At 31.3% G+C, this 13,206-nt stretch overlaps 1 protein-coding gene across 1 annotated transcript; it reads left to right on the top strand.

The window, feature by feature from the left end:
* Positions 1–3,776: 3,776 nt before the first annotated feature.
* LOC142642056 (serine carboxypeptidase-like 18) lies at positions 3,777–8,561 on the top strand. Its single transcript, XM_075816409.1, has 14 exons — positions 3,777–4,071; positions 4,160–4,305; positions 4,689–4,765; positions 4,880–5,002; positions 5,089–5,191; positions 5,301–5,338; positions 6,048–6,149; positions 6,678–6,764; positions 6,858–7,013; positions 7,124–7,195; positions 7,361–7,482; positions 7,578–7,691; positions 7,973–8,027; positions 8,151–8,561. Exons 1-14 carry the CDS (start codon positions 3,908–3,910, stop codon positions 8,232–8,234), a joined length of 1,443 nt encoding a protein of 480 aa, XP_075672524.1. The 5' UTR covers positions 3,777–3,907; the 3' UTR covers positions 8,235–8,561.
* Positions 8,562–13,206: the final 4,645 nt, after the last annotated feature.

A 13,206-nucleotide genomic window follows, 5' to 3' on the forward strand; every position in this document is an offset into this window, starting at 1 on the left:
TATCTTAGATCAGTTTGCTATGGATTCCGATGGGTATGTTATGGATTCTGATGGGGTTGCTAAGGATTTATGGGTTTTTGTGTTGATCTAGGCGTGAGGGTTATGGGTTGATCTGGGCGTGAGGGTTATGGGTTGATCTGGGCATGGTGGTGGCTAGGTTTTGTGTTAATGGTGGTGGCTGGATTTTTTGCGATGGTGGTGGTGGGTTTTGTTGGTAGAGGTGGTGATGAGTTTTGTGATTTTTGGCTTTGAATCGGTGGGTTTTAGGTTGAATCGGTGTGATTGAGGATGTTGGCGGTGGTGGGTGGTACTACGGTGCTAGTTTGATGAGTTTGGGTGTGGGTGTGGCTGGGTGCTCCACACAAAAAATGGAGGACGATATTCTTCAAGATTGGGTGTAGTAGATATCTATGACATGAGAGCTCCTAATATGATGCAACATTGCTCAAAGAAGATTTGAAGAATACAAACCGGCTGCACAGTATTGATTATAAGTTCGACCAAGGGCCAATCTTTTTTTTTTTTTTGATAAACACCAAGGGCCAATCTTTGATAATGAATTTGAGTCCCTTCCAGAACTGTTGGCCTATTATAGCATCTTTTAAGCGGGATTTCAATTTGTTATTTATTTTTTAATTACTATATTCTTAATATTTGGTTCTTTCAAAGAGAGAGGCAAAGGAAGAGAGAGGTATTTGGTTTGGTAGCAGTGAGTTGGGTTGGATTGTGTTTGGATTGGGGTGGTGGCACTAGGTTGTGTGGGTAATTTGGTGAGATGTGGGTTTATGTGTGGTAGTGATGGGTGGTTGAAAAAGAGAGATACAGAGGAAAAGTTAAACAAGGGATGGGGGGAGAAGAAAGGGAGAAAGATTGGATTATATTATTTTATTGGATAATATATATTATTTTAATGAGTTGTATGGTAAAATAGAAATTGGGGTATTGAATATATTGTAAAGTTGGATGGCATAACAGATAAAGTGATTTTTAAGATGGTAAAATAGGATATTATTTGCATTCTGGATACTAATGCTCTAATCCAATTATGACTTGAAGCCTTTGTCATTGTTCTGATCATAAACATATTATTTTTTAATGATGATTGATGAGGTAGCTATATCCTCTGTTTTTTAATGGAAGTTATTGTTTTACAAAAAAACAAAATTAGGGGCAGTTTATATCGAGTCCAAATCTTCTATCCTACTCTTCTTGCTCTACTATATACCCCACAAATAAAAACATGTCACATGTCCATCTATTTTATTAAATGCTAAATTTGTGCCTTCTATTATTTTAATTTCCTAAAATAAATAAATAAATAATTTATCATATTTAGGTAATTGAAATAATAGAAGACATAAATTTGATATTTAATAAAATAGATGTTCATGGGACATGTTTTTATATATGGAGTATAGAGTAGGGAGAGTGAAATAGAAGATTTAGCTCGTTTTTATCCTCTCAAGCCTTAGAGAAGGTTGAGGTAGTGAGGAAAAGGCAGCCTTGCAAATCCAAATCAAAGCCCCACCAGTAAAAAATTAAAAAAAAATTAAAAAAAAAAAGAAGCAAATTTTGGTCCAACTACCTGTCCATATCAAAGTATCAAACCATGACTCTGCGTCACAGGACCTACCATTCAAAGCTGCATAATAAAGGATAGTATTATTGTAAACATATGATCAAACAAACGGTTATACACATGCAGATTACTTATTTTAAATAAGAAAATCAAGAGAAGGCATAATTCTTGAAACACAGTCTTGGTCCGGTTCTTCTAAAAAAAAAAAAGTCTTGGTCTGGTGCCACTGCTAAAGTGGGCCTTTTTTTCTTTCTTTATTTTTTTTTTTTTTTTTTTTTTTTTTTTTTTTTTTTTTTTTTTTTTTTTTTTTTTTTTCAAATCTACATGCTTAGGTTCAATTCCAAACAACTATCAATAGTGGATAGAAAAGGTTTCTTAAAAAAAAAAAAAAAAGTGGATAGTAAAGGATTTAAGAGGGGAAAGAATTATCTCCTTTATGTAATCTAGGAATTTTTTTTTTAATCTTCTTCCTAAATGTATATATTAGGCACATTTTAACTGCTTTCATATCAAACGGTAACAAGTTGTTGCAAAAAGAGATTTCCTTGTTGGGAATTCAAAACATTTTTCTTTGTCTATGTTTCTTTCTCGTGAAGATAAAAGCATTCAAATGTACCACTTAATTAAATAAAGGGAAAAATCTAACCGATGCCTTACGGATATTAGCTTAGGAAATATTTTTAGAAGTTTTTTATGGGGAAAAAAAAGCAACTGAATTTTTTTATAGATTTATTCATTTCCCATAAAAGTGATATCAAAACTTTTCTAAAACAACCTATCAACAAATACCTTAAGGACACTCGTTAACTAGACCCTTAAATAAATGATGAAACTCTTTATTTGATCCCTAAAATTTTTTAATGTTGCTGAAATTAAGGTGTAAATAAAGAAATAATTGTAAAGAAATGTAGGAAATGCAAAAGCAATGAGAGAATGAGAAAGAAAACACAAGAAAAATGGAAAAACATTTTCCAGAATATATTTTACTTCAAAACAAACAGAGTGTTAAATTCTTTTCTATTTTCAAATGTCTACGGGCATTTTTATCCACTTATGCAAAAAAAAAAAAAAAAAAAAGAAACCAAAAAACAAAAACAAAACAAAACAAACAAACACAAACCCAAACATAAACATTTTACCTCACCAAAAAGTCAATTTATCTATTTTATATAACCACTTTTATAACACATAATACATCATATTCTTTATTTTATAATGCATCATATTAAATAATCTTACTTTAATGCTACTATAGGAGAGAAGACGAAAGACCTTTTTTTTTTTTTTTTTTAGGATAGAACATAAAGAGAATAAAATAAATATATTAAAAACTTACACAATATTTCTACGGTGGTATTTATATAACCACTTTAACAAGTTGTAAAAATTTATGAAAAATGCCTCATTTGGGTGTTTTTGTGCATTTTTTTGTGAACAATATCATGTATATGCATTTGTGGGTTTAACATAGCAGCTTAACCCAATTTCCAGTTGTTTCATTAGTGGGCCGGCTACATTTTAATAACGGTCCAAAAAATTGAAACCTAACTGCTGCCAATTATGAATTATCCCTACTCATACATGGATAGCCACTGCCCACTTTTGGGTCCTTCAAGATTTACATTCATTGGTATAAACACCAAAATTTAATTAAATAAAGCTGTAGTATATCTTTTATTCTGAAATAAAATTAGGTTAGATTAAAAAATTTGAAAACTTGCCACAGCTTGAAGAGTTTAAACGTGATATTTGGATATTGGGTATCCTTATTTCAAGAAAATAATAAGATAGAATTGATGCAGAAATATTTCAATACTTTGTTTTCTATCTTTACAATTGAATAGAGAAGAGTTTGACTTGCTAGTAGTGACCTTCTGCTTTGGTGGTAGCTCCAGGTAACTATTTGAACATTTCTTTGATATGAATGATTTGAATAATAATTTCTAAGCACACAATCCACGTTGAAGATATAAAAAAACAGAGATATATTTTTTGGTTATCTCTGCTTCCTTTCTTCTATTGTTATTGGCTGGTAAAGAAAGTTTGTTGAATAATGAATATACTTGCAGACTTCGAATTCTTTGACCATTTAGTAACAGAAAGCCTAATACAAAAATTGAAGGTAAGTTATACCCACCTAGCGTACCTAAATCTCATACATCAATTAGTCATTGCACGTGCCTAATTGAGAGCATGATTCACGAATCCATTGGTAACACATAAAGCCTATTTGGTGTCAAAATCATATATCCATTTTTACAAGTAGATGTTGAGCTTTGCTTTACAAGAACTTTAGCTTGGCATATTGGACACAGATCCATCAATAACATGTGTACAAAGCAAACACTAATGTTTAATTCAAGCACTAGAATCGTTAAAATGTGCTTGAGTATACTTCTCTTACTTGTTTTCTCTACCATTGCCTTTTCTCAATCAGTCATTGAATATGTACCAGGATATCCTGGCAAGCTTCCTTTCAAACTTGAAACTGGGTAAGCAAATTTATTAGTATACACAATTTATATGTGGCTTCATTCTGAGATAATTAACATCTACAAAATTTTGGGTTGGTGTAATTAGATACATTGGAGTAGGAGACACAGATGAAGTGCAACTATTCTACTATTTCATTGAATCTGAGAGGAGCCCAGCCAACGATCCCCTTGTCTTCTGGCTAACTGGAGGCCCTGCTTGTTCTGGGTTCTCAGCACTTGCCTATGAAATTGGTATGTTTTTTCAGCTCTGGCAAAATAGGTAAACAACGAATGGCCTTAATGTTTTTTTTACTCTAGTTTGGTGGGAGGGCATGGATGGGTTAGAATTTGAGTTCATAATGTGAAATTATCTCTTTTGAGATTGATGCAAGTTAGGGGAAAACTACAACATTTTTTTTTTTTTCACAACAATGGGGGAGTAGGATTCGAATCCAGATTCTTTTAGAGCAGACAATGCAATTGAATTGAATTGCAAGGCTCTTGGTCTTATAAGGGTTCCGTCTACATTTTTAAAAAAGTTAAAAAAAAAAAAAAAAGGTAAAAGTTCTTTCAATAGTAATTGTATGTTGCTAGTTATTTTATAGACGGTGAATGATATGAAGTTGTGGGTGCAGGTCCATTGACATTTGATTATGCATCTTTCAATGGGACTTTACCAGCAGTCACAGTGAACCCATACGCATGGACTCAGGTGCATAATTTCATATATTACTAACTCTTGCTTTGCTCTTTAATCAAAATTTTTCTTCAATTTTTTTGCTAATCTTTTCCACTGGAAACTCATTATTATAATTAATTTATTCAGGTGGCCAATATTATATTTATTGATGCACCAGTTGGAGCTGGATTTTCATATGCAACAACCTCAGAAGGTTATTACACCTCAGACACAAAATCAGCACAACAAAGCTATACTTTTTTGAGGAAGGTAACCAATTTATCTCTTTAAATGTGTATTTATTTGGTTAAGTGCTAAACAAAATACTAATTTATCTTGCAATGTAATTGTGACAGTGGTTGCTTGATCACCCACAATTTCTTGGAAATCAACTCTACATTGGTGGTGATTCCTATTCTGGTCTCATTGTTCCTATGCTCGTCAAACATGTACTTGAAGGTATAAGAACAAATTTAGTTGGAATCCTTCTCTGTTTATCAATTACAAACATTTGCATTTGGTAAACAACGGATATAAGCTAATGTTATGTTTATACTGTGAAAAATAGGTCTGGAAGCCGGACTCAGGCCAAGAATGCAACTTCAAGTACGTGATTTAGTGTGCGTTTGGGTAGAGATAAAAAATTAAAATTATATCACTATTCAGCTTATTTTTGGTACTATTCATGGGCCCCACTGCACTTTTGGTACTATTCATGGACCCCACTATACTTTTTTAAGTAACTTTTACCTTTATCTACAGTACTTTCAGTAATAATTTTTCAATTTCAATTAAGCAATATCCAAACACACCCTTAATTCTTTAACTCCATTAATTTTCATAAGGAAAATTGTTAAAACTACTATCAATTTTATTATAAAATGCTTACAAACTGATGTGATAATAAATTTCATGCGTGCCACTTCAATTTTATCTACAGTACTTTCAGCAATAATTTTTCAATTTCAGTTAAGCGATATCCAAACACACCCTTAATTCTTTAACTCCATTAATTTTCATAAGGAAAATTATTAAAACTACCATCAATTTTATTATAAGATGCTTACAAACTGACGTGATAATAAATTTCATTCGTGCCACTTCAATATTTAAAAAATGAATTTCTAAATTACTCTTTGCTGATATTTGAAAGGTTTATGTATTAAATATATAGCATCACTAGTATTATTCTTTTAATGAGAAGATGAAGAGAAAGGATCTTAGATTTGGAAATTTACATTTTTTTTTTCAATTATTAATCATTTTGTATTTTTGGGCAATCACTGACATAGATGGTTCCATTGAATTGTAACAGGGATACTTGCTCGGGAATCCAGTGACGGATTCTTATACTGATGTCAATTTTAGGATCCCTTATGTGCATAGGGTGAACCTTATATCAGATGAACTCTATGAGGTACAAAAAAATGATGATAAATATGAAACCCTATCAATAATCTCAAACTCAGGATAACTTGTATGCTTATAATATACATGATAAGTTTGTAAGCTTGAAAAGAAATTTGAACACTCACATCAACACATGCATAAATTCATAAATATATACATTGTTACATATACGAATGTATGTAAGTGTGTGTACGTCATTTTGGGGAAGAAAGAGGGAGGGTTCTCATTTTTTGAAGTAAAAAATTTTTTAGGAGGTTCTTTCCAAAAAATGTGTTCAACATTAAATTAAGAGTGTGTTTTTCCTAACCAACAAAAAATGATTTTGGTTTGAACAAGTTTTACTGCTACTCAAAACTAACAAAAAATGAGACAAAACATTTTTGGAAATAGTTTACTTGCAAACATAACTATAAGCTTGCGAATTATGGTAACTTACTCGTGTTTGCTTTGCTTGGTGTTATCCATTTTTATACCATCCATACACTCTCTTTTTTTCTTTTTCTTTTTCTAACTTTGAATGATTTTTCTTTTCTAGGCGGCCAAATATAATTGCCACGAGGATTATGTCAATTATAGTATTAACAATACACTATGTGTGATAGCTCTTCAAGCAATCAAAGAGGTAAATTAAATATTACTACTTTTCATGATCTTGCTGATGAATTGTGTAATACTTTTAAGGGAATTGAGAATGAAATTCCATTTGAATTTGCAGTGCCTTCTACAAATAAACCTAGCACAAATTTTGGAACCTCAATGTGCTTTTGCATCCGGAAAACCAAAGGAGGTTGAATGGGATTTAAGAGTTCAAGAGTTAAAAACCATGAACTACCTCCTCCCAGAAACTAAACTTCCTGAACTAGAGTGTCGGGTAAATCTACCTTTCTCTCATAAATGTGGTTGTAGAGGTTTGCTACATCATTGATGTATATTCTTGAAATGTACATGAATTTATGAATTCGATCCACTTATTTTCTGTAGGGCTTTACATATGTGCTCGCTTACAAGTGGTTGAATGATGATAGAGTCCGAAAAGCTCTTCATGTTCGAAATGTATGTATTAAATTAAAGATTCTTCCAAAAGTTTAACCTTTTAAGATATGGTAAATTTAATCATTTAACTACATAATTCTTATATTATGCATTGTAAGAAAGACTTCACCTTGAATGAATAAATGAAAAGAAAAATACTAATGATGATTTAATGAAACTTGTCAGGGAACCGTAGATTCATGGGTAAGGTGCCCCAAAGGATTGTCGACTTACACAGAAGATGTCACAAGTAGTGTAGCATATCAGAAAAATCTCACAGAGACCGGTCTCCGGGCTCTGATATACAGGTGGATTTTCGTCCTATTAAAAACAATTTGCTTTCCTTCACTGATTTTCCTGGAATTCTGAGTAACAATTGTTCTGAAAATTTTCTCATTTGCAGTGGGGATCATGACATTTCTGTTCCGTGGGTTGCTACATATGCATGGATAAAAGCTCTTGGTGTGGCCGTTTTTGATGAATGGCGTCCATGGTACATTGATGGTCAAATTGCTGGGTGAGTACTTTTAGGATTTGCATTACTTCTAGAATTATCTTTATTTAACTGGTTTAGACAAAAAATTTACGTTCCAAATAGGTTTAGAATTATCTTTATTTAACTGATTAAATGATGATTTATAAGATTATCTATATATATTAAATTAAACAAGTCGCATGACTTAATAAGAAAAATTATATGACTAAAATTACACATAAATGATCATTTCAATTTCCATATCATGGATAGGAGCCAAGGTTTTTCTCAAATTTTATCTCACATTGATATGTTCATTGCAGATACCAAGTGAAGTTCATGAATGATAATTTCCGCTTGACTTATGTAACTGTAAAGGTAACGGATTAAAAAAATATATATATAGAAACACAAAATATTTCAATTTGATCTTTTTATGTTTATAATGTTTGAAAGATTAAAATGAAAATACAATTAATCCATGTCCTATAATATACATAGGGTGCAGGTCACACGGCGCCAGAGTACAAGCACAAGGAAACCCTTGCTATGGTTGATAGGTTTTTCGCTCGCTATCCAATCTAATTGGTCGTTGAAACTAAGAAATATTGAGTTATTTATATTCTTGCTTGGTGGTATATTTTTGAATAAAGTCTAGTTTTTTATTAGTGTAATCGGAAGAACATTTGGGAATTCAATATCTTGCGTTCTCAAAATTGGACTTGGTAGAATTGATGCAATGCAAATACAATGTAAATTGCATGATTTAGTTCACTGTTCAAGTTTGATGCTAGGAAACTTCGGAATCTTCCAAGTTGCCTTTTTACTTAAAGAAAGAGGCAACATATCAAGCAGAAAGTTTTGTGAACTTGGAATGAATTAATGATCAATCATACTCTTGGTATTAGTGAAGAATGATTGTGTGGTATAGTGGTAGGCCTTATTCATTAATCTGTGATGTGCTGATATAGCATGTTGGTATTGAAGGATGTAAACAATAGTTTTAGACACTAGCTCCTTATTGAATTTAAAGTTTAAACTCTTTTCGCATAGGAAAATGTTTGGCTCTAACCATCAATAAGAAGATGAAATACGTCCTTTTATGTGTAACGCACATGCTTAGTTGATTTGGTTAAGTGAGCACATGCCAAAGACAAACATGAACTTACTACTAATGGTTGGATCTCAAGGCTCACCAAACTTTGTCATTTCTGATATATAACTTTGTCCTTCAGATATATGATCAAATTATACCGTGTGTATCCAGCCAACTGCCAAGCCCTTTATAGCAATATAAAAGGAAAATAAATTGAGAAAATAAAAAGAAAAAGAAAAAGAAACATACCAAAACAGGGCATATAAAAAGCAAACTCAGAATTGAAAAAAAATATATTTAACAAGCTTAAATGAAGGAATTTACCTGAAAAGAGTGTAAGTCATGACCATAGGCAATAAGTTTGGATGTTCGTAATGATTCCCTTCAAATCACCAAATTTCACATGATTTTACTGTTGGCGTTAATGGTTTTACATTTTTATTAGCATTTTTTCATACTTCGAAATTCTTCTGAATTGACTTTTAATGATTTCTCTATTCAATTACAGTTTGTTTTTACCTGTTCTATGGCAAAACATCTCCATTTGTAGGATTGATATCAAATACAATACCTACATGATAATAGCTATTGAGGGGTTGCAATTGAGAGTTGAAAAAAGTAGCTTTTAATCTCAACCGTTAAATAAAAAAAGCGAATAAAGAGTAAAAAAAAAGTAAAAATGATAAAAATATTTGTGTGTAAGGACTATGGAAGGGTGAATTGCACCCAATCCAAATCCATTTGTGTTGAACAAGTGCAGGCCAATTCTAATAATTTCCTCAAACGGCAAAGCTCACTTTTGAAGTTACAGCACCATGAAATTAATGGGCCAAAATTCATAAACAAAAAAGAAAGGCATAAAATCCCAAAAGGAAATGCCCAAGACAAGGAAAAACAAAAAGGGAAGAATGAGAGCGAATCCACTTATAAAAGTGGGCTACATGCCGAAACACTTCTCACCTTATTTACCAGGCTTTTAGTCCAACAAATAATCAAAACCCAAGTTAGGCTAAACAATTCACAAATCTAAAGCGGGCTAGACTTTATGGTCCACAACTTGAAAATCCAAGCTGTTGAATAATTATATACTTTACTAGAGGTCATATAGACACATACTTTTGGTGGAATAGATTATCAAATTGCCGGATTTTGTCCTTTGCTTGTTTTATGAACTCCTTGCGATCTCCTTTGTGGCACTCAAAATAAGCCATCTCTCTGGGACACCATCAATTTTTCTCTAGTAGCCTCTCCTGCGACTTGGAGGTGTTCCACAAAAAATATCATAAGGAGTTGGTAAATCAAGCAAAGGACAAGATTCGGCAATTTGGTGATCTATTCCACCAAAGGTATATGTCTATATGACCTCTTGTAAAGTATATAATTATTCAACATTGGTATCAGAGCTATTTTATGCTTGTTTTCATTCTTGAATGATGCCATGATCTCTGATATATGTAATCCTATATGCATGCTAATAAAAAAAGTTTAAGTAATTTTTAATTTTCAGATATGTAATTTTTAGAAGCATGTTATGGCATGTAGAGAGAAAAAAAAAAGCTGTAATTTGTTTGATTGTTTACATGCTTAATTTAGATTTTAAATGATGAAGTTGTGATTTGGTATCACAACTAAAAGGGCCCCACGTACTGTTAGTCCTATAGAGAGGACCAAGTGAATAACTGTGTATTCACTATTCAAGGGCCAAAATTTGCTTTGGACATGAGTCCTGGAGGGCTCCACTAACCGCTAATTGTTTGAGTGGTTATCTAAAAAAAAAAGATAAAAAGATAATAATAAAATAATAGAGCCCCACATTGATGTTAGTGTATTAGGTACACTTGAACACAACTTTATCCTTGTTTCAGTTACACACAAATAAAAGGGCCCCACGTTGGTATATTTTTTTTTTTATACAAAATAGAATTTTTACTCTAGTCTAATTTAAGTATATATGTGTGTGAAGCTTCTTCCTAGAGACTTGAACTCTGACCTTTACCCCCCACACCTCACAAATATTTATACTTGTGAAAAAATTAAGATAAGGATATTGTGATTTTTCACTTTCGTCAACCAAGACCATTCGTTATAATGAAGAGCTACGTCATTGTAGAGTTTATATATGGTATAGAATACGAGTAATGTCAATTTACAACACTTCCACATGCATCTTATTTCATTCATATATACTTTAGTTCATCTTATTCGTTCAAGTCAAAATTTACTTCTCAAAGCAATGAAGGGGACACCACAATGATGCAATCATTTACAGTAAACTTAATCCAAAAGTTGAAACTTTGAATATGAGTATCATGAATAACATAAACATGAAACAATAGATTTTCCATGAAAACCGAACAAATTGTGGATAGAATCTAAAGCATTCAAAAGCATCAATCATTGCTTGGTATGATAGATATATAGAATCAAATTGGGTAAAATACTATTTTGGTCCCTAAATTTTATCAAAAGTTTGTTTTTCATCCATGAACTTTAAGGAGTTCATTTTTCGTCCCTAAACTATTAAAAAGTTCATTTTTCATCCCTAAACTATTGAAAATGTTTTATTTATGTCCTTAAACTTTACTTTTCATCCCTAAATTATTGAAATCAATTCCTTTTTCATTCCTATTTTTGTCTCTAAACCATTAAAAATAAACTTTTCATAATGTTTAGAGATGGAAAAAGAACTTTTTAAAGTTTAGGGATGAAAAACAAATTTTTGTCAAAGTTTAGGGACCAAAATAGTATTTTACCCAATCAAAATTCATGGCTATGTATAGCAAATTGCTTTATAGTTCCTATGCTACATTCTTGAAAAATGTATATTAAAATTGAAACTCATATTTTCTCTCAATGTTTGTAGCTATTCTTACTTTATTTATTAAAATTTTTCCTTTATTGTTTTGTGATATAAGGCAATAGGTTATTGACTCAAAGAAAGGCTGAAGCAAAAAATCTTCTAAAAATGTTTCCTTTTATTTATTTATTTATTTTTCTAACTCTCTAAATTTAATTGAAGCAGATGATTAAATGGTTTAAATATTTTCTAGGCAATTTCACACTTCACAAGAGAAAAAAAAATCATGTAATGTCTAATTTCTAATATATCAATAGTATCATACATTTACAAATTGAGTTCAATTTGAGTTGGAAAACATATAAATTCAATGTTGTAAAAGCAAACTTTAATGTGTAGTGTTCTTTAAGGAAATCCTGGAGTAATCATCCGAGATGCAAAGGGAGCAACATAATTGACAATTTTTCTCCAACTCCAACTGCCACTGCTGTATTGAACTCTATTTAAGATAATTGAAATTTTCTCTCTTCAATAAAAGAATCAATATTTTTCAAGTTCTTTATTTAATTTCCATTTGCATCACCTTGCTTTTACCAGAAGAGGAAGTGCAATTTGAGCTAAAGCCTAAAGCTCATTGGCTCATTATATGATTTTTTTCCCTTTGTAAATATTATATAATCTTTAATTTTTTCCCATTGTAAATATAATATAATCTTAATTTAAACTTTGATAAGGATATTGTGCCCCACTTGCGTGTGCAAGTGATAAGCCACATGCAGATCACGTGGTGCAGACTGCAGTTCACGTTGGTGTATCACAAATAGTTGTTGTTTCCTTCAACAAGGAAATTGTGCAAGTGATAAGCTCCACGCAAGTGGCTGTGTGGATTTGTGATATTATTTACAAATACTGTGTGAATTTGTAACATAGTTTACAAAGGAATTGGGTTATAACAAAATAGAAAATTATATCAAAATCAAATGTTATAACAAGCACAGTGGGTTTTCTTATTATTTATTTTAATTTATAGTAAAACACTATATATTCTTAATTTTGTTTAGACCACATTTTTTCTAATGCGACGTATATGTAATTGTAGTGGAATTTGTTTTTTAACTGTGATGTTAAAATAGAATTGTGGTAGTATGAGAAAATTGTGAGATTAGTTTTCTAATTTTCTATATAATTATGCACGGTTTTAATCTTTGAATTAATTTATGATGTCTTTTTAACATATTGTGATTCGATTGAATTGATATTATCTGAATGCATTGATGAATATGTGTGAAAAGGGTTTATGAGACTTTTTTGCTCATCTCTATAGTTAGAGATTATATTGGTAATTTATGCAACATGTATTGTTTTTTTTAATTGTTATTGTGGATGGATAAGACAAATTTTGAAATTATTTGGTAAAGTGGCATCCCCAATTTCTTTTTTTTTTTAATTACAAACAGAATCTTTGTAGTAGGGTACTTAAATATGTAATTTTTTGGGCCAATGTTTTTTGGCAATTTTTTGGGCCATTGTTTTTGGCAATGTAATTTAAGGGTATGTAATTTAATTTTGGAAACCATGTAAGGGAATGTGTTTCACGGTTACCTATAATTTTCAAATTTTGTCTTAGCATGTTGTATGAAATTACCAATAGAGCTTATAGTGGA

The sequence above is a fragment of the Castanea sativa genome, chromosome 7 (assembly GCF_040712315.1).
Source record: "Castanea sativa cultivar Marrone di Chiusa Pesio chromosome 7, ASM4071231v1".
In the NCBI taxonomy this organism is placed as follows: domain Eukaryota; kingdom Viridiplantae; phylum Streptophyta; class Magnoliopsida; order Fagales; family Fagaceae; genus Castanea; species Castanea sativa.